This window comes from Oncorhynchus mykiss, chromosome 21 (assembly GCF_013265735.2).
Source record: "Oncorhynchus mykiss isolate Arlee chromosome 21, USDA_OmykA_1.1, whole genome shotgun sequence".
NCBI lineage: Eukaryota > Metazoa > Chordata > Actinopteri > Salmoniformes > Salmonidae > Oncorhynchus > Oncorhynchus mykiss.
The window spans coordinates 26,134,164-26,156,448 of NC_048585.1; the positions used below are offsets into that span (position 1 = coordinate 26,134,164).

The following is a 22,285-nucleotide window of genomic DNA, read 5'->3' on the forward strand; positions in this document are numbered from 1 at the left end:
AGCAAAATGCAAAAGAGGCTGAAAATAAAAGTAGGTCTACATGTTGCTATAAGAATAACATGTTTATTGACATCAAGTTAATTAAATTACTGATAATTGCTAAATAAAATGTGAGGATCATCTGCATGTCAGCCTTATACCAGTAAGGAGACATCTACACCTATGCCTTGGTCTAACAGGGCATTGGTGTGAACTAATGGATGTAAACATAAATGCACAAAAACTATTGCCGTTGCGAGTAACATCTTTCAAGGCATATTATTATAACAGTACCTTTTAAAAGTTATTTTACAGTGAAGCTTAGTCATTTGAGTTAGTGAAAGTTAGGAATGTTCCAGTATGTACTCAGTTGTCATTTAGCAATTATTTTCCTATCAGTGTAAGAATTTGTATTATCAGACAGCATGTAATATCACATTAATCACAAATATGGTATCTAATTAGGACTATCCCCACAGGTAAAGGTGCATAAAAGCGGTTGGTCTTGGATAATACAAGCTGTAGGGTAACACTCCATGAATCTTATTGACTGATCCCCAAGACAACAGATTAAAGCCACAAAATGGCCACCTTGTTGACAGTTTCATCCCTGGCTTAGTCCATATTCGTAGTGTAACAGAGAGACGACAACAAACGAGTCGGCAACCTAATGCCCTCTCCCTCTATTCACATCCATCTAGTCTACTCTCTCCACTTTACTTTCTCTTCCCATCCTTCTCTCACTGTTTGAGCACTCGGAGTTCATTGGGTTTAAAGAAGGCCTGGGACATCCCCATGCCGTAGATGTAAACCTTAGAGTCCACTACAATCTTCTCCTTCTTCATCAGGTCTGTAGGAGGAGGAGGAGGGGGGGGGGGTTATGCAAATATGATCTCTTCAGGTAATCACTAGCAGAATATAATAGCTGTAACAATATGCTTTTCTGTCTCAAATTGGATTCCATTATTACTTAACAATTGTGTTATTGTGAAGAAGAAACTTCAAATTGTTGCTCACCATCAATTTCCCTCTGGAATTCATCAAGAGGTAGAAGAAGAACTTCAACAAATTCTGGAAGTAAAAGAAGCCAGAATACGATTTAGTTCAATGTTATTCTAATAGTGGAAAAATAACTGAAAGTGTGATTATAAAGAAAATAATATTTACCTCCATCACCTGGAAACAAGTAAAAGAGGGAGGAAAGCAGAGAAATAAGTACACATTTAGGACAACATGTAAAATACATATCAGCTTGACAATACATTTAAAAAAATATCATAACAGATTCATAACATTCCAAGAGCGTGACCCGTAACTTACCCAGTTGCTGTGTGGGGTTGGTGTTTTCAAGGTCATCTCCATTGATGTTAACCATGACGATCTGTGTGGTGCAGTTAGAGAGGCCAGGGTCCAAGCAGGTCACTGCGAGGTCAGGACAAGAGGGAGAGGAAAGGGGGAGGGGGCTGTGTGTTACTGACCCACTAGTCACTGACATCATACTGCACTCTCACATGCCCAATGGTAAAACTGGCCACTCAGAAGATCACAGGCATATTGAATTTCTCTTTGCTGATGGAACTGGTACATGGACATAATCTGCCCTGTGTTTTGAGAGTGTGTGTGTGTTCATAAGACCTTACCTGGGGTGACTCCTACCACCTCCCCCTTGTAACCAGTCTCCTCCTTCAGCTCTCGCAGAGCAGCAATCTCTGCACTCTCACCCTCGTCAATCAGACCTGAGCAAAAACACCCATAGACAGCAAACACGGATATCAGAACACAGCAGGCAAAATACAGCAATGATAGGCCTACATACATCTGTCTGAACAGAATTTTGAGATGTGACTGTAAACCCATGTCACCTGCAGGGAACTCTAGGGTACAGCACCCTATTGGTGGACGGAACTGCTTCACCATGACAACGCAGTCTTTGTGGAGGGTCCTCTTCAGAAGGGCAATGATTCCCACACCTGGAATAAAACACAGGAATAAATTTCTATAATGTCACTGCTTATCCATCAGTATGAAATGTATGTACACACACCATCTGCTGCATTGGCCTGTCTGGTTGTCCTTTTCGTAGTCTCCCAAGTTCTATTGAAAGACAAAAATGAATTGTAAAATGGAGAAGGGAAAAAAAGGTGTTTATCAAAAATCACTTATGGAACTCTGAGCTGTTCCATACCTTGTGTTTCCAACAGGGTCCACATAGGTGGTCTTCTCAAGTTTCAACCATTTCCCAGATGCAATGACCTGAAGAGAATACCGTTGAGTAATGTGATATTCCTAAACTTAGAGACTCTTGTGATAGGCATTTACACCTCACAATGTGCATGTTATTGTACAAAATATCTACCTCCTCTTTTACAACGTTAGGTATGGTTGTCAATTTGGGAGGGCTGCTCATCTTTCCAGTACTGTTCTCAGGGAAATGGATGGAGGATTTCGTTTGTCTGCCCAAATCCAGAAATGTTTTTGATTACATGCATGAGTTGATAATTAATAGAGGTATATGCAATGCAGATAGTTATACATAAACTTCATGGCAATTGCCTGCAACAAATACTCCACCTGTGGAAATGGTTCCAATAATTTTTCCACCATTTATTTTTCCCCATAGGGGATTTTAGAATCACTTAAAATAAGGGCTGGCATGACATTTTGATCAACATGTATCTCTCATGAACAAGGTGACTTTTGTTAATATATTTGGCTTTATTTACTCTGATTCAAAAATGCTAGTTAACGTCAAAGTAGACATCTTGCAAGACTCCAAATCCCTTATATTGATAAACATCACCTTGTCTGAGAGAGATTTACACAGTTATCAAGACACAAAACACAACCGACCAGAAACACAGCCTTTATTTTAAATGTTTCTAAAATCCCTTACGGGAAAAATGAAATGGTAGAACAACTATTGGAACCATTTCCCTGTTTGACAGCTAGGTTTTATGGGTATTATGACTCATACTGTGGTACTCTATGATTCGGTTTGGCACCTAGGTAATTGTGTATTGGCCATGACAATGAAAATTGTATATTCTGAATCAGGGGTGGATGGAGAATATTTACACCCTTTTTAATAGGTACATTTTTCATTGTTCCCTTTTTTTTAATTCGGATTTCAATTTAAAATATTTTTTTTAGATTAAGAATATACCATGCTTGGTTAAATAGTTATTGACGAGAGAAGCTAATATCCCACATACAAAACAAACTTTACCTCAATGCTGAACTGAACCATTTAACTACCAGCTCACTAAAATGTCGGGTAAACAACGTTAGTTTTGAGAAACCGCACAGAAAACCGGTAGAGCAAGTTGATGTAATTGGATTCAACATTCTGTCTTGAAAAGAACATTCACACTATTTTTAGGCATTAGTTTGAGGCTGTAACTTTGCAAACTAGTTAGCTATACCAAGTAAATGTCTATTACAGCCTGATTAATCAGACTACTAAATTAGCTAGCTACCAAGCTAATTTCTCCGCACCATTGTGAGGGAAGTTTCTGATGAACTTTAAACATCCTTCACCATGGAGAGGAATTTAGTCCGCTAACTCATTCCTAGCAAAATCCCACATGCTGTTATGTAAATATTCTTAAAACATATCAATATATATTTTTTTAAAGCATAGTTACTTCTAAATTGGATACATGTGCAGTACTCACATGAAGATGAAGTGGTTTTAGCCACAAGTCAAGTTAAAGAAGTGAAGACTCCCTGAGGGAAAAAAATTAAAGCCCCCACCATTGATCACGCCTACGTGTGCAACACAAAAATAATCTCCCTCTTCTGAAAAATATACATTAGAGACGGTCTACAACCATTCCAGATAACCTAACCTGAAATATAATTCAATTAAATATTGGTAATAATTAGAAGCCATTATAATTGTGTTGTTTTGGAAAGGTTGTAAACTACATGGAAACCAATGTCAATCGCCTTTTTCTTATGGGAACTATATGTGGCTGGACTCACTTCCGGTAAATCATTTGCAGTATGAAGAAGGAGCAAGTTGTAAATTGTCAGTTTTCGGTCTGGTATCCGATATTTAAGAAGCATACTATCAAAAGGTGAACTCTTTAACTTGACCAGCACAGTCTCAGATATGTTGTTGATTTCGTCACTCTAAAAAAACACTGGTTGTGCTATAATTTGGGTAGCTAACGTATAGTTTTCTGTTTATAGCTAGCAAGCCAATTTAGCCAAGTGTGTGTGTGTGTGTGTGTGTGTGTGTGTGCGCGCGCGTGCGTGCGTGTGTGATATATATATATATATATATATACCCGTGTTCGTCTGATATTTTAACACAGCCAAACTACTGTTATTAGCTAATTGTGAATTCTCACAAACCACACCTGTCCTTTACTGTTAAATATTTTAATCTGTTAGAAGTGCCAGGTGTAAATGCTTGTGTGATGATATTGTCACTGATATTGCATCAGCTCAATCTCTACCTTAGAGACTGTTTGTTTTCTCTTATCTTTGGTCAATACTAGTCTGATAGTTTGTGTTGTGTAGGCCTTATGTTTGGTGTTATCTTTCTTTCAGTTTGATTCTCCCACTGCCTCAGAATGTAATAGATTATTTGCTGGACGATGGAACTCTAGTAGTTTCTGGAGGGTAAGCATAACTTTACTTACCCTTAAAGCACATACATCTAGTGTCCTGTATTCCCATACACGGTCACTTGTGGGCAATTCCACGGTAACATAATTACTCGTAGACAATTTTTTAAAATTAAATTAAAATAAAAAAAACATTGATTTCAAACTTTAACATACCATAAAACGTTATGCACAATGACTACTTTGAACAATTTACACAGTAACAAAAAAAACTCACTGGAAAAAAATTGTGGTAACATAATTATGGTAAAATCTCCCTCAGTTTTATTATTTTGCCAAACTTGATCTGCACAGTTCTTCCTGTAAATTGGTTTTTGTATACGTTTCTGTGGAAATTGTTGAAAGTAGTCCTTGTGCATGGAGTTCTATAGTTTTTTAAAACTTTGAAATCAATGGTTTTTTTTGGCATACATTTTAAAGTGAAAAATCTGACTCAGCGTATTCTGTTACTGTAATTCCGTTGGAATTGCCCTTGGAATACTCACTGATAAAATCTCGCCTCATTCCAGGGACAACAACAATCAGCAAAACCAGACCAACAACAGTGACTCAGAGGAGGAAGACGTTCAGGTAATTTTGCTCCAGACATAGAGGTGCACTCCATTTCGCTCTCTAGTAAAGTTGAGACTGAAAAGGCAGACTTTATGCTCAATTACTGATTGATTATATTTTCTTCTCTCAACAAAATTAGTGGTCAGATGATGAGACAACCACCACTGTAACAGTAAGTAATGTAGATAATGTTAAATATGATCAATCCATCGGCATATAAGTTTTGTCAAGTTTGTAATATGATATGCATACAATGAATAGGTGGATATTTGTTGTGATGCTTTGTGTTCCAGGCTCCAGAGTTCCCAGAATTCAACTCTAAAGTGCTGGAGGCCATCAACACCCTAGGTGGGTGTGTCTTTCCCAAACTGAACTGGAGTGCACCGCGGGTGAGAATCACAACCCTCAACACACCATCAATATAAGGTTAAAATACTGTCCATAATGCGTTTGTCTGAGTGGTGATTTTGAGTGAATAAATGTGTGTGTGTGTTTCCTTCTCTCCTGCAGGATGCTAACTGGATTGCTCTGAACAGCTCCCTGCAGTGTCAGAGTCTGAGCGATATCTTCCTGCTCTTCAAGAGCTCTGACTTCATCACCCATGACCTCACACAGCCGTAAGAATCTCCTCCACGCACTCACATTCTCACTAGGGCTGTTGCGATGACCGTATTACCGCCACACCGACAGTCATGAGTCATGACTGCAGTCAAATTCCACGTGACCGTGAGTCACGGTATCTCCTATTATGCACTCTGGACATACGTTGACAGTACCCAACTCACTTACGACCTTCAGCTCGCTAATGGCCTGGTACTAAGCAGTCTATTGTCCCTCCATCAGGTCCTAATGGTCTGGTACTCAGGCCTCTATTGTTCCTCCATAAGGTCCTAATGGCCTGGTACTCAGGGCTCTATTGTTCCTCCATAAGGTTATAATGGCCTGGTAGTCAGGCCTCTATTGTTCCTCCATAAGGTGCTAATGGCCTGGTACTCAGCGCTCTATTGTTCCTCTAACCACTCTGACATGAATGCAAATGCAATGGAATATCACATCAAACATATCATGTTTTTAAAACTCACCTCACTGTGATGATCAATTTGGCGAAAGTTCAACAACAGGTTGAAACTGAGTGAAAAACATGGTTGTTGTGGATGTTGTTTCAAAACCAAATACAACAAAATGGACAGTGCATTCTAAGGTGATGATTAATTCGAAACACCCATACCCATATTTTAGCCCAAGACCGGAAAAAAAAACTGTTTTAAAATGATTGTGCCTTTTTACAATACATAGCCTACCGCATATTAAGCCACGGTAAACAATTCAAATGTATTTGGGACATAATTGGTCTAGACTATAAAATTAAACCAATTATAGTTATCCCTTTGAATGTGGACTGGATTATTATGACTACTGAATGGACTCGTTACCTTATGCTACGCTCCAAACTTTTAGTAAAGACATGATTAAATTCAGAATAATTGTTTACATACTGTTTTACCCACTTCATATGTGTATATACTGTATTCTAGTTAAGGCTCATCTTACAGTGTATTCAGAGCCCTTGACTTTTTCAACATTTTGTCAAGTTACAGCCTTATTCTAAAATTGATTAAATAAATACAAATACTCATCAATATATACACAGTACCCCATAAGGATGAAGTGAAAACAGGATTTTAGACATTTTTAAAAATGTATTAGAAATAAAAACAGATATCATATTTACAGTGCCTTGCGAAAGTATTCGGCCCCCTTGAACTTTGCCACCTTTTGCCACATTTCAGGCTTCAAACATAAAGATATAAAACTGTATTTTTTTTTGTGAAGAATCAACAACAAGTGGGACACAATCATGAAGTGAAACGACATTTATTGGATATTTCAAACTTTTTTAACAAATCAAAAACTGAAAAATTGGGTGTGCAAAATTATTCAGCCCCTTTACTTTCAGTGCAGCAAACTCTCTCCAGAAGTTCAGTGAGGATCTCTGAATGATCCAATGTTGACCTAAATGACTAATGATGATAAATACAATCCACCTGTGTGTAATCAAGTCTCCGTATAAATGCACCTGCACTGTGATAGTCTCAGAGGTCCGTTAAAAGCGCAGAGAGCATCATGAAGAACAAGAAACACACCAGGCAGGTCCGAGATACTGTTGTGAAGAAGTTTAAAGCCAGATTTGGATACAAAAAGATTTCCCAAGCTTTAAACATCCCAAGGAGCACTGTGCAAGCGATAATATTGAAATGGAAGGAGTATCAGACCACTGCAAATCTACCAAGACCTGGCCGTCCCTCTAAACTTTCAGCTCATACAAGGAGAAGACTGATCAGAGATGCAGCCAAGAGGAAAGAACTGAAAACTGCTGTTCACAAGTGCTCTCCATCCAACCTCACTGAGCTCGAGCTGTTTTGCAAGGAGGAATGGGAAAAAATGTCAGTCTCTCGATGTGCAAAACTGATATAGACATACCCCAAGCGACTTACAGCTGTAATCGCAGCAAAAGGTGGCGCTACAAAGTATTAACTTAAGGGGGCTGAATAATTTTGCACGCCCAATTTTTCAGTTTTTGATTTGTTAAAAAAGTTTGAAATATCCAATAAATGTCGTTCCACTTCATGATTGTGTCCCACTGGTTGTTGATTCTTCGCAAAAAAAATACAGTTTTATATCTTTATGTTTGAAGCCTGAAATGTGGCAAAAGGTGGCAAAGTTCAAGGGGGCCGAATACTTTCGCAAGGCACTGTACGTAAGTCACTCTGACAGAGCTCCAGTGTTCCTCTGTGGAGATGGGAGAACCCTCCAGAAGGACAACCATGTCTCCAGCACTCCACCAATCAGGTCTTTATGGTAGCTTTAGACAGATGGAAGCCACTCCTCAGTAAAAGGCACATGACAGCCCACTTGGAGTTTGCCAAAGGGCATCTAAATGACATGAGAAACAAGATTCTCTGGTCTGATGAAACCAAAACTGAACTCTTTGGCCTGAATGCCAAGCATCACATCTGGAGGAAACCTGGCACCATCCCTATGGTGTAGCATGGTGGTGGCAGCATCATGCTGTGGGAATGTTTCCAGAAATCATGCTGGATTGACAGTATGGCCAATGTATTCATCCTTTTGGTGTCCTTTTTAAGCATGGAAAAGACCTTTAAACCCAGACTTGGACCATACACCCTCTCCACTGAATAGCTGGCTAATGATTGCTTTGCAACGCTTGCAGTTAGCCACTGAATCCTTCCAAACCACTCATTGTTGAATTTGCGATTTCCAACTTGTTGTGTTATGTTTATGGCTGTTGCGCACCGATACGTTTTATCTTCTCTTCATATGACAGTAGATTGTTGACTTGATTCATGATGATGACTGCTTGCTAGCTAAAATTTTGAAAGTATGATGTTGACATGATCAGTCTAATCATAGCTACAGTAGATATAACTTGATTTGATGTAATTTTATCTTTGGCCAATGACCTTGAGCCTTCTTGGATGGGTACTTCTAATGTAAATCTATGGCAGCACCCAAGAGGCTTGAATTTTCGAGCTATCCCTCTAGATTTTCTGGTGACGTAGTGTCCCGATGAGTGACAGAACACTGAGCCAATCACGGCGCAACAAGAGAACATTACTAACCCCTACGCTCTGTATTTTCCCCTGGCTGCCCCTTCACCACAGAAAGAAAGCACTGAGCTAGGCTGAGACACCTGCATTTTGGAGCTGCCTTACTCAGGAAAGCAAAAAAGAGACCATGTTTGTATGTGGCTTTATTAACTCCATCATTTAAAAAAAACATTGTTTGCAACCTGATGTGATGCACATTAATGCCAAAATGATATGCAAAACAGTAAAAAAAAAATATATCTCTGAATGACGGGTCACCACTGTTTACTGCATTGTTGGCGCTAGGAACAAGCATTTCACTACATCCGTGATAACATATGCAAAATATGTGTACGTGACCAATAAACTTTGATTTGATGAGTGAAAATATGATGATACTGGATGAGAGAACAGCTTGTGCAGTCTGAGGCAAGCTTTTTTCGCTATTTTCTCACATCATCAATAGCCTAAAGTTGCATCATGGAGCCCATATATGTTTTGATTTCTAAGACATTTTAAGGTTTGTGTCATTCACAACTAAAGTTGCCAAATAACTCTAAATCAAGCATATAGGGCCTGTTTCAAATGTTCACTTTTATTCTCAACATAGACACTTTATATTGCGCCCTTGCTCCGAATTGGTAAAAATGTCCTTTTTATTTTATTCAGTTAAATTATATTATTCTTACTATAAAATAATGACAAGACTTTTATAAGCATATCTTGTCTGCTAAATGAACTAGCCTACGGCCTATGTCATGGTGTATAGCTAGATAACATACAGTAGGCCAACTCATATTCTGTTCTTCTAAAATACATTTTTATTCATATCATAATGTTTCTTTAGACCTGCCTAAAATATATAATGCATTTATTGTGATGGTGTTTATTAAATTAATTTGTTATACTTCTTTTATGTAGATCAGCGCGTTGTGTGAGTGGAGGCCTGGAGATGCTAAACGTGTTTATGTTCGTTAACGGTCAATTACCGTTATAAAAGGAAAAGATCCCAGAAATGTTCCATGTGCACAAAAAGCTTATTTCTCTCAAATTGTGTGTACAAATGTGTTTACTTCGCTGTTAGTGAGCATTTTATTATTTGTCAAGATAATTCATCCACCTGACAGGTGTGGCATATCAAGAAGCTGATTAAACAGCATGATCATTACACAGGTGCACCTTGTGCTGGGGACAATAAAAGGCAGCTCTTAAATGTGCACTTTTGCCACACAACACAATGCCACAGATGTCTCAAGTTTTGAGGGAGTATGAAATTGGCATGCTGCTTGCAGGAATGTTCATTTATCTACCATAAGCTGCCTCCAATGTCGTATTAGAGAATTTGGCAGTACCTCCAGTCGGCTTCACGCCAGCCCAGGACCTCCACATCCTATGCCATCCCAGGCCCACCCATGGATGTGCCCCTGCCTGGTCATGTGAAATCCATAGATTAGGGCCTAATACATTTATTTCAATCCTTATATGAACTGTAACTCAACAAAACCTTTGAAATTGTTGCGTGTTACATTTGTATTTTTGTTAAGTATAGATGGGTTTTCTACCCGCTGTGGGAAAACACTGCAGGCAGTGAGTCAGCCTTTCTGACAGCAGTTGGCTGGGAAGAGGTTTGGTGAGATTGCTTCTTCGTTGATTTACTGCTCCCGTTGGGGCGCTCTGATAATGGGCCCAGTTGGCAGACAGCTCTGGCATGGTGGAGAACATAATACAGCACTGTTCAGCACTTGATTTGGTACTGAGCTTTCAAGCCCAACGAGGAGCACTTGTGCAAGTGTGCATGTGTGTGAAGATTACTACTGTTGTATTTGTGTGAATGCAAGTGTGTGAGTTTATTGTGAGTCTAGAACTGAATGGTCACTGTAACAATATCCCTCTACAGATTCCTTCACAGCAGTGACGAGGATTCTCCGAATCCAGCCATAAACTATGAGGTATAAAACATGCACACACCTGCTTACACTCCCTTTTCCACACACACACACACACACACACACATTTTCTTCCCACTATTTAATAGTGTTGTGTTATACCCCTGAGTTCAGCTGGTCCTGAGGAAGTGGAGTGAGCTGCTACCTGGTGGGGAGTTCAGGTGTTTCATCAAAGAGAACAAGCTGATTGGTAAGTACTGTATGAAGAGGTTAACACACCATTCACCTTTACTCTGACCCTCCCTCAGCGATATTCAGCGAGCCTGTGTTCACGTGCACTGTTCCCAAGATAGTGTGGCAAGCGTTAGGGCTGTTGTGTGGACTGAAGATCTGTTCTGAGAGCTGTGTGTGTGTTCTTTAGGTATCTCCCAGAGAGACTATACCCAGTACTACCACCACATCTCTAAGCAGGAAGCCCAGATCTGCCACTCCATCCAGGAGTTCTTCAGCCAACACGTCCAGTATCAGTTCCTAGATGAGGACTGTGAGTGGGATTCGGTGTGGTGTGATAATTAGAATATATTGTAATAAGAGTAATGCAGTATGTTTTCTGTTTTACAGTTGTGTTGGATGTCTACAGAGATAGCTGGGTAGGTCTTGTCATTTATATTTCCAGACATTATTTCCTGCCTCTGTTTGGTTGTAGCCCACGAGTATGTGTATCTTTGATGCTGTGTGTCTTCGACAGGGGAAGGTGTGGCTGATCGATCTCAACCCCTTTGGTGAGGTAACCGATTCACTGCTGTTCACGTGGGAGGAGCTTACCTCTGGGAACAGCCTGTCAGCCAATCAAGAGGAGGGTGACACAGCCCAGCAGGTCAGTGACACAGGTTGTGGCTTTGTTGTACATATGCATGTTTGTTCCTGTGTGCAAGTCTTTCTGTGCTTATTATCCCGTTAACACCTGTTTGTGGTACGTCTGTATCTGTAGGAAGGCCCTATGTTAACACCAGTTTGTGGTACGTCTGTATCTGTAGGAAGGCCCTATGTTAACACCAGTTTGTGGTACGTCTGTATCTGTAGGATGGCCCTGTGTTAACACCAGTTTGTGGTACGTCTGTATCTGTAGGAAGGCCCTGCGTTAACACCAGTTTGTGGTACGTCTGTATCTGTAGGATGGCCCTGTGTTAACACCAGTTTGTGGTACGTCTGTATCTGTAGGAAGGCCCTGTGTTAACACCAGTTTGTGGTATGTCTGTATCTGTAGGAAGGCCCTGTGTTCCGCTACACCACCAGTGATGTGACGGTGCAGCCCAGTCCCTGTCTGAGCTACCGGATCCCTAGGGACTTTGTGGACCTCTCCACCGGCGAGGACGCATACAAGCTCATCGACTTCCTCAAACTGGTGAGAACGCCGGCAGTGGTGGTTCACACAGTTTAAGATCATCTTAAAACAACCCTTTAGCAATCTCTACGACCGTCTTACAATTTCATTTTCCGGCATCAGTTTTTAATAATCTCACTCTTTCCCTCATTTCGCTGCAGAAGAAACGCCAGCAAGAGGACTCTGAGGAAGAGGTGGAGGAAGAGGTACGACAGTGACAGCCCCTGAGGAGCAGCGTCTCTGTACGGTGACTGTTCCCTCGGACTGTTAGCCTAGCATAACAGTAACCCTAAAACTGTTAGGTTAGCGGTTAGCACAGAGACTACTAGACGCATGGAGGTTTATCCTTACTAGCTCTTAAATCTTCTGATGGAATCCATACACTTTTGGTCATCACCTTAGACCTATCCAGAATGCTGCAGATAGAAATGTATTGAATAGAACAAACACAACAAACCATAATAAGGAGAAAAGTATACCTGCAACACTGTAAAAGTCACATTAAATCTCATGGTTGTGTGTATTTAAGAGGAGTTCAAAGCAGTGCTCCTGTTGTATTGGCCTGGTGTGTCTACTGTAAATATAAATACTGTAACTTGACGTTGTGTAAAGGTAAGGGGGAGTCTGTTACAGGAGTCTGTGTATAGGAATAAAGAATGCTCAACTTTTATAATACAGCGCTGGGGAAGAGGCGTCTCTTAGTTTGTGTGTATAGCAGGTACATCATGGGATTGCAATTTCTGAGGGAGATAACCAAAGGGTCAGAGTTCTTTTACTTAATCCACTGGACTTTCTCTCTTCACACACACCAAATACACATTTTTCCATGTGCTTTCTGATGGTTTCGTTAAACATCTGTATGTAATAGCAATACAATGGTTTACTCAAGAATTCTCTGTGCAACTCTTTCAAACATTCCAGTTCCTTACTCACTCTTTCTGGTCATTATAGTTCTGTCTGTTAGTGTATAATTACTTTTGTTTCTCATCATTGGTTTATTTTCTATGTGCTGGCAAAGAAAGGTGTTCTGATTGGGTAATAAATTGCTGGTGTGTGCCCATTGTTGTCAGTCTGTTTTTGGGTAGACTAAAATAGAAGGCATACTACTTTCACTGGTAGATTATACAATTTCTCTACAGTGAATGTGGTAAAAAAGTGGAATGGAATTTGGCGCCAATGACGAGACTGGCTAGTTGAGAAACAGAGTAGTGCATTTTTATTAAGGTCCACTTGGGGGAGCTGTTTACCTATAATGAGAACCATCAGAGATGGTGAGCTGTCCTGGGCTGAGACAGAGGTCTGGGATAACAACGCCACCATTCACGTGAAACGTATTTACATTAGGATGAATGCCTGGATGTTCTGTTTTGTCTTGAATAGTTATCACTAGTGTAGCCTAGTGAGTAAAATGCGCTAGCAATGCACTGTTGGGATAGGATATTGCTGGTTAACCAATAGATCCTAGCCTGTTAACAGATGCAGTGCATTGTTCAGAGAGCTGCAGTGTTGTATTATCTGAGCCTGGAGGCAGGGGCTTGTGTTTTCAGCACACTGCCCGTGGGGTGGGGGGTGCAAAAAGATGTCAATGATGCCACACCCATCTGAGTAAAGGTGGGTGCCAGACTGCTGATAGAAAGAGACTACACATTTATCATCCTCCTACCCCCCTTTTCAATTCTCCTCGCTCTCTTGTCTTCAGTTTGCCAAGATGAACATAAATCCAAGCCTACATCTCAGCCTGGGTTGACTAATCATCCTTCTGTGAGGGAGGGAGGCAGATATGTGCAAAGTCTAACTTGAGAGACTTGCTGAATCAGAACTGGAGATCGAGGGAGAAAGGGAGAGGTAGGGTAAGTGGAGAATAGATTTTCTTGAGCTGAGAGGGACCTGCAGTAGTTTGCAGCTGGAATACTCATGAGCGTCTAGAGCACACGCGCAGACACACTCTCAGCCCCTCTCTCTCACACACGCACACTCTATTTTATCCTGTACACAAGCTCTGGCAGGCCTGTCAGATGAGAACAGTCTGCAGTAATTCTCTTCACGACTGGAGGATACTATCGTGTGTTTTTTTTTAAGGTGGATTACAGCACCTTCAGATATAACACTGCAGTCAAGACTGCTTTGCTGGAGAGTATTTAACCATCTAAATATTAACACCCAAACTCAAATGTATTTAGTACATCAGATTATAATATGACCATTATAGTGTCTAACATATTAAACCTTTGTAGGACCCATGAATTTAATTTAATTGCGTCAACTGTCTCTCATGTCAGCACTCATTTGATCAAGATACAGTAATATGGCATGTTTTCACATTTTATCTGGAGACCCCCTTTCTCAAACTTCACAGCAAGTTGCATGGGTCCCAATGTCGACTCCATCATCTGACCTGGTATAGCTTAATATCCATCATAATAAATATTGGCCAATTAAACATGGCTGTCCGTTTTTGATGGTTTGCAAATACTCTGCTTTCTTGAACGTATCTTTGGTGCAATGCGAATTATCTCTAGACATCCAGTCACACACACACTTTATCACACACACTTGTGCGCAACGCTGTCAAATCGAGCGATGAGCAGCATCCTACCCGCCCTCATTGCCATAACAACCGATGGCACAATCAGCATGGTTAGATTAAATAATGCTCCTCGCATTACGCACCACACGGCTCAACAGGGGACTTAATTAAAACAGAATACTTTTTTGGGAAGAGAGAGACAAGGCGATCGCGCAAAGGTGACACGTAGCCCCAAACAATTTACGTCAAGATCATCTAGACCAGCTGAACCCTGCAGGTGCAACCCCAGACGGCGAACGCTCGTTGTCGGTCAAACGGAACGCTGTAGACAGAAAAATAAGCGAAGAAAACAGGAGACCTGTTTTTTAGAGAGCTGCGGAGATATTTCTACAGCGGGAAAACCACGAGGTCGAAAAGGTTTTCTACCTAGCTCGTTTTATGCGCGTGGGTCTGCTCCTCACGAGCAGGAAGTGTAACTTGAAGCGTGGGAAAGCTGCGTTATCTCGGGGGGCTGCTGAGACTCACTGGCATCGTTTGCTCCGGTTTTCCCCTGTTCCACCATGGATCGGGAGAATGGAGAGTCCGGGAAAGGGACGTGGAAAAGGCAAGTCGACGACATCAAGAAAATATTTGAATTGAAAGAGATCCTCGGAACGTGAGTGTGTTATTACTTAAAAACATTTTCAAATTGCCCTATTGTGGTCAATGCTAATTGGGCATGAATTTACATCTGGTACGCCTTTGAAACTTTGTTGCAGAATGTAGCGGGACTCTCGCGCTGGATACTTGGTATCCGTTTCGGTTTAGGGACCGTTCGGCTCCCGGTTTAACTGGAAACCAGCAGAGATGTTAGGTAATCTATGACGAGTTATTTAACGGACTGTAGGCTAGCGTTAGCCCATGTCTGGTTTGATGAGACGAGTGTTTGTTGGATACACTATGATAGAGATATCGAATGTCACTTTTTGTAGGCTAGCCTATGTCAATACAAATTACGTGTGACAGGCTAGCCACTTTGAAATTAAGGAAAGATATGAGGCCTATTTTGTAGGCTAAACTATGTAGGAACTGTTTTAGAAAAACCTAGACAGTAGCCCATGCCTAAATAAGGGGGTATCGTGCGTTTTAGTCCATTATTTTACAACCGGTTACGCATATGTATTGCTCTGTTGGTTTTATGCGGTCTCGGCTATTGTTTAGGTTAGCCTACTACATCCATCCTCCCTCTCTTCCCGGCCCACCGCTCTGACAGCTCCAGTTGTGCTGTTATCTATCGTAGGAATGACCTTTTGGAGACGCAGGCAGTAAAACACTGATATCAATTGAGTCTCCGACCTTATGAAAATACATTTGACCATTGGTGAGTGGTTATCATGGTTTTCTGTGTTTATCTAACCCAGAATGATTTATCGGTCACGGTTTAATACTATTTATCACTAGGTTTATTAGGCCTACAGTGTTACTAACCTCGTACATGAAAGGTAGGTTTTGATGTGACAGCATCTTAACGGTTCATTTGCAACCCATGTGAACAGCTTGTTCAGATGAAATGCTTGGCAAAATACCCCGGCCTCTTCTTGAAGACCCTAAAGCAGATTTTCTCTCTGGTCTGTTACCTCAGTCCCCCTGGCACAGAGGAACAGTTTGTTGACTGGACAGGCAGAATCGAGGGAGGATGGTTGGATTAAAGCGGATTAGCGTGCCAGGGAAAACCTCCTGGTCCTGGAATAGGCCACTGTAACAGTTCAGACATGTTGCATAACAGTGATGGTAATAAATTATTACAAGTTTAAAACAGGTCATTTCAGTGGGCAATGTGCCGTGGTTATTGAGTATATTAATAAGGTTGTAGAGTGTTGAACCATGGTTCTGCACTGTGTGTGCATGATGGCCTTTGCAGAATTCCAGGTATGCCGATTTGGAGCAGAGAGTGCATAAATTAGGCTTGAATGTCATTTCTGATCCTTGTTCTTCATAAGTCCACCAGTTTCACTGAACTCAACAAAGAGGAGATTGGAATTTCTACTGTGTGCCTGGAATTCACATAACAGGTGGAAGTATGGACATGTGTGTTTTGGGTGTGTGCGTCTTACTGACGGACTATTGAGGGGCCACTCAGTTTCTATGCTTATAGCTAAAGTCTCTCCTGTGTTGCCATGGTGTCTGTACTAGCACCATTCAGTGGACTCGAGCGGCGCAGAGATCTAAGACACTGCATCTCAGTGCTAGAGGCGTCACTACAGACCCTGGTTAGATTCCGGGCTGTATCACAACCGGCCATGATTGGCCCAGCGTCGTCTGGGTTTGGCTGGGGTAGGCCATCATTGTAAATAAGAATTTGTTCTTAACTGACATGCCTAGTTAAATAAAGGTAACATTTGAAAAGAATCACAGCATGACAAAGACACTGATTGGGGCTATTTAAAAAGGATTTCCAGAGGTTCTGTGCATCTCCTTCCCACGTGCACCACAGTGGTCCCGAAGACAGGTTTTCTTGTGTATGCTGGTGTTTTGTCTGCACACCTCTGTGGGTTGTTCACTGGCTCTTGATCCTCCAGCTACCTTTCTGGAGGAGACATCTTTCTCTGTGACCGCTGACTTTTGTTTCCTCAGTGGTGGGGCTTAGGGATCTGTCCTCCCATCTGGTCTCTAGCCAGTGCTCTGTGCTTGGACAAAAGGACAATCTGGGCAGACGCACACACACACTTGGCCTCAGGTTCCACCTGGAATTTTTCTTGGTCAGGAAAAAATTCTCTGCCCTAAAAATATTACTCGGACGTTTCATGTTAACACCATAGCAACACATTAAACAGAGTTCTGCTCAGCCTTTGAACTCCCTCCTGCTGATGTCTGGTGTTTTCCCCTTTTAATTCTCTGTCAGCAGAAAAAGAAGGGGAGGAGAGAGAGGAAAGGAAGAAACACAGCGGGGAGTCGGGGACATTGCCTGTATAGTCTATTAACTTGCACCGGCCTCTTGACCATTGGAGTCTTGTTTTCAACACTACGAGAGAGGAAATGGAAAGAGGAGTATGAGAGGAGGAGGAGAGGGAATTGGAAGAGGAGAGGAATGGTAAGAGATGAGGACAGAAGAGAGGAGGAGAAGTACTGTTAAATATAATAGGGGTTAGGTAAGAGTTGGGGCTGGGGCTGGGCTAATATAACATGTTGCTCTGACACGCAATGAGCTAGTCTTTAGAAACTGGATGAGAGATTAATGTTTTTATTCACCCCGTAAAAAGATGGACAGATGTGCCACAGAGGCTACTGGGTCCTTCACATGACTGACCGCCAAATAAGGGCATGGCAGCAGTCTCATTGGTCTTTTGTGCCTTATTGCTTTGCTATACAGGGTCATAATGCTCTATGACTGCATTTCTAAGGTGTATGCATGTTTATAAGGCGATATTGACACTTCATAAGACGGTGCTTCAAGTCAAGCAGAATGCCATGTCTTTTGACCCCTTTTGACATTTTGAGTTATTCAGCAGATGCTCTTATCCAGAGTAATTTACAGTTGGTGCATTCATCTTAAGATAGCTAGGTAGGACAACCACATATCTCAGTCATAGTAAGTACGTTTTTCCTCTAAAGTATTCATCAGCAAAGTCAGAGCTAGTGAGAGGAAAAAGTCAAATGCAAGTGCTAGTTCATGAAAGGCTAGATTTTTTTTTTTTGTGTGTGTGGGGGGGGGGGGGGGGGGGGTGTTGTGGGATTATTTAAGAGATTGGGGTTGGGTTTCAGATGTTTTCGGAAGATGGGCGGGGACAGATCTTGAACTGGGTTAAGCGGTAGCTGCCGTCCCGTAGGGGTGGGAGGGCCAAGAGACCAGAGGAGGCAGAATAGATTACTCAGGTTGGGGTGCAGGGTTTGAGCATAGCCTTAAGGTAGGGAGGAGTAGTTCCTCTTGCTGCTCCGTAGGTAAGCACCATGGTTTTGTAGTGGATGCTAGCTTCTACTGGAAGCCTGTGGAGTGTGCGGAGGAGTGAGAGGACATGGGAGAATTTAGGAAGGTTGAACACCAGGCGGGAGCCCAGCCAACAGCGAGTCGCCGTAGTCCAGATGGGAGATGACAGATGACAAGTGCCTGGATTAGGACCTGCGCAGCTTCCTGTGTCATGCTTCCTGTGTCAAGCTTCCTGTGTCATCCTGTGTCATGTCGGGGCGGCAGGGTAGCCTAGTGGTTAGAGCGTTGGACTAGTAACCGGAAGGTTGCGAGTTCAAACCCCCGAGCTGACAAGGTACAAATCTGTCGTTCTGCCCCTGAACAGGCAGTTAACCCACTGTTCCCAGGCCGTCATTGAAAATAAGAATTTGTTCTTAACTGACTTGCCTGGTTAAATAAAGGTCAAATAAAATAAAATAAAAAAAATGTAGAAGAAACAGTCTTTTAATCCCAATCCATAATGTCAAATGGGCTGATTGCTACTGCCGGTTTTAAAATGTCAGTCCGGAGACTTTTCTCTATCACTTGGATCAGTCTCACAAGCCAGTGTGTAGGCTATAGCTTGGATCTATAGAGCTACAATTAGTAGTTAATGTAAGTCATGTAAGGCAGCTGGGAGTTCAGCACTATAGAGGCCTGTGGCTCCGTCTGGCCTGGTGTCCTGTGTTCCAGCTCTACCTGAACACTGACACAACACCCTCTGAGCCCCAGAGTAATGTCTCCAAGCAGCACGTAGGGAAGCCTTAGTCAGTGTGCGTGTGTTGGTCCCTGGTGTCCTGTTTCCCTGTGTGTGTGTGTGTGTTCCTGCAGCATTCTGTTGTTGAATTATTAAACACTTTGAGTGCCTGGGGGGGCCAAGGTGTTCATATTATGCTGCAGACGGGTGTGTTTCAGGTATGCCACTCCTCACTGCTTAACTGAGACACCGTAGGAAAGAGAGAGGGGGAGAGGGACAGAGGGCAAAGCAGAGCTGCATTGTGGGAGTGTGTACCATCTAGGCCACGATGCCCTTAATTGAATGCTCTACTTCCTGGCTCCTGGCATTGTCCTCTTTCTGGGACTGCAGTTATCCCTCTCTCTCTGCCTAGCTCTTTTTCTCTCTCTGCCTAGCTCGCTCTCTCTTTCTCTCTGCGTAGCTGTCCCTATTATCTGACCTTGCTGCTTCAGATGAAGTGTATGCAATGTTGAAAGCCAGCCTTGATAGTTTAGCACTGGGTCTCAGGAGTAGAACAAGTGTACAGAAAGCATACAGCGTTTTTGTTTTGGAATCATTCAGTTAGTGTGTGTGTGTGCGCATTTGGGCCTAAAGGATTAAGGGTAGACTGTAATCGGGCATCTTCATTATAGGAAGAGACACGGATTATCCCCCCATCCCTTGGTCTCTCTATCCCTCATCCCTCTACCTCATCCCCTCATCACCTCTTTTCCCCAATCATTATCTTTCTGCTCTTTCAATCAGTCCCTCTTCCATCAGCTGCTCTCTCTCTTCTTTTCTTCAGGTTTTTCTTCAGTGATGGTTATTGTTGCTCGTTGTTGTTTGCGACTCATTTAGTTCCTGGGATTCAAACCTAAATGAGTCTGAGTGGAGTCCTGTTTGTCTTGACGGTATTGTTATACCACAGTGAGCTCATTCTGATCTAGATGACACACACCACACACACACACACACACACACACACACACACACACACACACACACACACACACACACACACACACACACACTGTATAGAGAGGGCCTGAGAAACATCCATCCAAAACAGTGGTCCCTGGCTACAGCAATGGGTCAAATTAAGTCACTTTTTCCACACCATGTTTTTGTCATTAATATTTAAAAAAATCTATTAAATTAAAATGTCTTGTCTTTCCAGATATCAAAACAGATCCAACCTTTTTGAGCGGGAGTGTATCCAGACTCGAATACACACTTGTTTGTATTATCCAGACATCTAAAACATGTTCAGAAGTGCTCTAGTAAGCTTAAGGGTATTTTCACATAGTCCTCTTTAAAGGGAACTCTGGGGTAAAAGAAAAAGCAAAGCAATTGTTGTCTTTTATTTGTACTGCCCTTGCCTTTGAATGAGGATTCAACTATTTTGCCAGTTCACTTCACCTATTTTGTTGTCCTAGTCTTATTTGTATTCACATTGCTATGTTTAGAAAGGAACAAAGATCTTTTTCCAACATTTACTCAATGCACTCTGGGTTTTTACAAAGTGCAGGACAAGCCATTCCATCAGATCTTGTAATCGTCAGTGTTGGGTTAGTGAAGTACAGGTAGTTCAACTAGAAATGTAACTACATTTTACAGTAGCTTGTTGGTAGTATAACTCAATTCAAATCTTGGTAATGTTTCCAGTAGTTAATTACTTATTTTTTTGCTATGTAACAGTGTAGCTAACTACTCGAACTAAACACTTTTTTTTCTAAAATAAAAATGTGTTCAGTTGTTGAGTGTCCTTTCTTTTTTTTGACAGCAGACCTACGTAATTCCTCATTTGTGTTTTAATTAAAAAAATACACATTCTGTTAACATCTGACTCCAGGGTGATTTGTTCTTGCAATTTGTAGTCTGACATTTCATATTTAGAATTTTTCCCGTAGTAGTTTGGATAGAGTGAACTACTATATTCTTACGGGTAGCTTCAGTGTAGTCTAACTTCTTCCAGTGTGAAGTAATTGGTAGCTTGGTAAACTACTGTATACAGTGGGCTCCAAAATTACTGGCACCCCTGACTGGCAATGCACAAACAATACTTAAAAATATATAATTATGGAGAGAAACTCAAAATAACAACGTGAGAAATATTGTACTTTATGAATTGTTCAATGGAGCCCACCAAAATCATTTATTGATTTGATTAAAAATCAATATCCTCCAAATCCAGGTTTCACAATTAATGGTACCCTTAAAGATTATTGGAAATAATATCTACCAAAATTAAACCAGGAATTAAATTGAGCCATTACATCACTTCCTGTTTCACTTGGGAATAAAAATGAGGTAACACGCGTGCAATATCCCTTTGTCATCCAACACCATGAAGAAAACAAAAGAACTGGCAGTTCAAAAGGGACAGATGATCATAGACCTTCAAAAATCTGGTAATGGCTACAAGGAGATCCACAAACGATTTGAATATACCACTGAGCACTGTCAGGGCGATTTATTAAAAAAGTAAAAAGATATGGAACAGTTGAAAACCTCACGTGAAGAGGACGCAAAGGCATTTTGCCCCCCAGGATAGGGAGGAGGATGGTGAGAGAAGCAACAAAATCCCCAAGAATCACTGTGAAATAATTGCAGGCCTTTGTGGCGTCTTGCGGTCACCAGGTTTCAAAAAGCACCATCAGACTCCACCTCCACAATCACGGGCTCTTTGGAAGGGTTGCAGAAGACACAGATGCAAGCACTTGGAGTTTGTCAAATGTCATTTAAATTATGACTGGAAGAAGGTGCTCTGGTCAGATGAGACCAAAATTGAACATTTTGGTCAGATACAGCATCGGCATGTTTGGCATCGAAACAGAGATGCATACAAGGAGAGGCACCTCATTCCCACAGTGAAGTATGGTGGTGGGTCAGTGATGTTTTGGGACTGTTTTAATTCCAGAGGTTCAGGGGCACTGGTGAAGATTGATGGCGTAATGAATTCCACCAAGTATCAGGCAATTTTGGCTGACAATCTGGTTGCCTCTGCCAGAAGGCTGGGACTTGGCCGTAAGTGGACTTTCCAACAAGACAATGACCCAAAACATACCCCAAGATCCA

The 22,285-nt window shown here is 41.6% G+C and overlaps 3 protein-coding genes across 4 annotated transcripts in view; 2 read left to right on the plus strand and 1 right to left on the minus strand.

The window, feature by feature from the left end:
* Positions 1 to 47: 47 nt before the first annotated feature.
* LOC110500138 (ADP-sugar pyrophosphatase) lies at positions 48 to 3,792 on the minus strand. The gene is made up of 10 exons (XM_021577325.2): positions 3,654 to 3,792; positions 2,336 to 2,432; positions 2,165 to 2,232; positions 2,024 to 2,073; positions 1,842 to 1,949; positions 1,620 to 1,715; positions 1,300 to 1,401; positions 1,147 to 1,155; positions 997 to 1,050; positions 48 to 829 (listed from the first exon to the last, which is right to left on the minus strand). Exons 2-10 carry the CDS (start codon positions 2,384 to 2,386, stop codon positions 720 to 722), a joined length of 648 nt encoding a protein of 215 aa, XP_021433000.1. The 5' UTR covers positions 2,387 to 2,432; positions 3,654 to 3,792; the 3' UTR covers positions 48 to 719.
* A 135-nt stretch (positions 3,793 to 3,927) lies between these two features.
* Positions 3,928 to 13,101, plus strand: cdc123 (cell division cycle 123 homolog (S. cerevisiae)). Of its 2 annotated transcripts, XM_021577324.2 has the most exons (13): positions 3,928 to 4,058; positions 4,537 to 4,608; positions 5,123 to 5,183; positions 5,305 to 5,337; positions 5,459 to 5,554; positions 5,676 to 5,782; positions 10,671 to 10,722; positions 10,834 to 10,909; positions 11,081 to 11,203; positions 11,281 to 11,309; positions 11,408 to 11,536; positions 11,927 to 12,064; positions 12,205 to 13,101. In XM_021577324.2, the coding sequence occupies exons 1-13, from the start codon at positions 3,985 to 3,987 to the stop codon at positions 12,259 to 12,261; spliced, it is 1,047 nt and encodes a 348-aa protein (XP_021432999.1). In that variant the 5' UTR covers positions 3,928 to 3,984; the 3' UTR covers positions 12,262 to 13,101. The 2 variants fall into 2 exon arrangements, with proteins under 2 accessions (XP_021432999.1, XP_036813347.1); XM_036957452.1 differs by lacking the exons at positions 11,927 to 12,064; positions 12,205 to 13,101 and adding an exon at positions 11,651 to 11,775.
* Positions 13,102 to 14,591: 1,490 nt separating this feature from the next.
* Positions 14,592 to 22,285, plus strand: part of camk1da (calcium/calmodulin-dependent protein kinase 1Da) — a 69,144-nt gene continuing 61,450 nt past the window's right edge. The window contains exon 1 of the mRNA XM_036957453.1: positions 14,592 to 15,225. Within this exon, the coding sequence (XP_036813348.1) occupies positions 15,131 to 15,225 (95 nt within the window). The 5' untranslated portion in view covers positions 14,592 to 15,130. The remainder of the gene's footprint in view (positions 15,226 to 22,285) is intronic.

Excerpts from the sequence above, each read along its gene's own strand:
- LOC110500138 (XM_021577325.2), bottom strand. The coding sequence starts at position 2,386 with ATGAGCAGCCCTCCCAAATTGACAACCATACCTAACGTTGTAAAAGAG. Across the intron at positions 2,074-2,164 it reads GACCCTGTTGGAAACACAAG|AACTTGGGAGACTACGAAAA; the intron begins GTATGGAACAGC and ends GTCTTTCAATAG. Across the intron at positions 1,950-2,023 it reads ACAGGCCAATGCAGCAGATG|GTGTGGGAATCATTGCCCTT; the intron begins GTGTGTGTACAT and ends GTTTTATTCCAG.
- cdc123 (XM_021577324.2), top strand. The coding sequence starts at position 3,985 with ATGAAGAAGGAGCAAGTTGTAAATTGTCAGTTTTCGGTCTGGTATCCG. Across the intron at positions 5,338-5,458 it reads AGACAACCACCACTGTAACA|GCTCCAGAGTTCCCAGAATT; the intron begins GTAAGTAATGTA and ends TTTGTGTTCCAG. Across the intron at positions 10,723-10,833 it reads ATCCAGCCATAAACTATGAG|CTGGTCCTGAGGAAGTGGAG; the intron begins GTATAAAACATG and ends CCCTGAGTTCAG.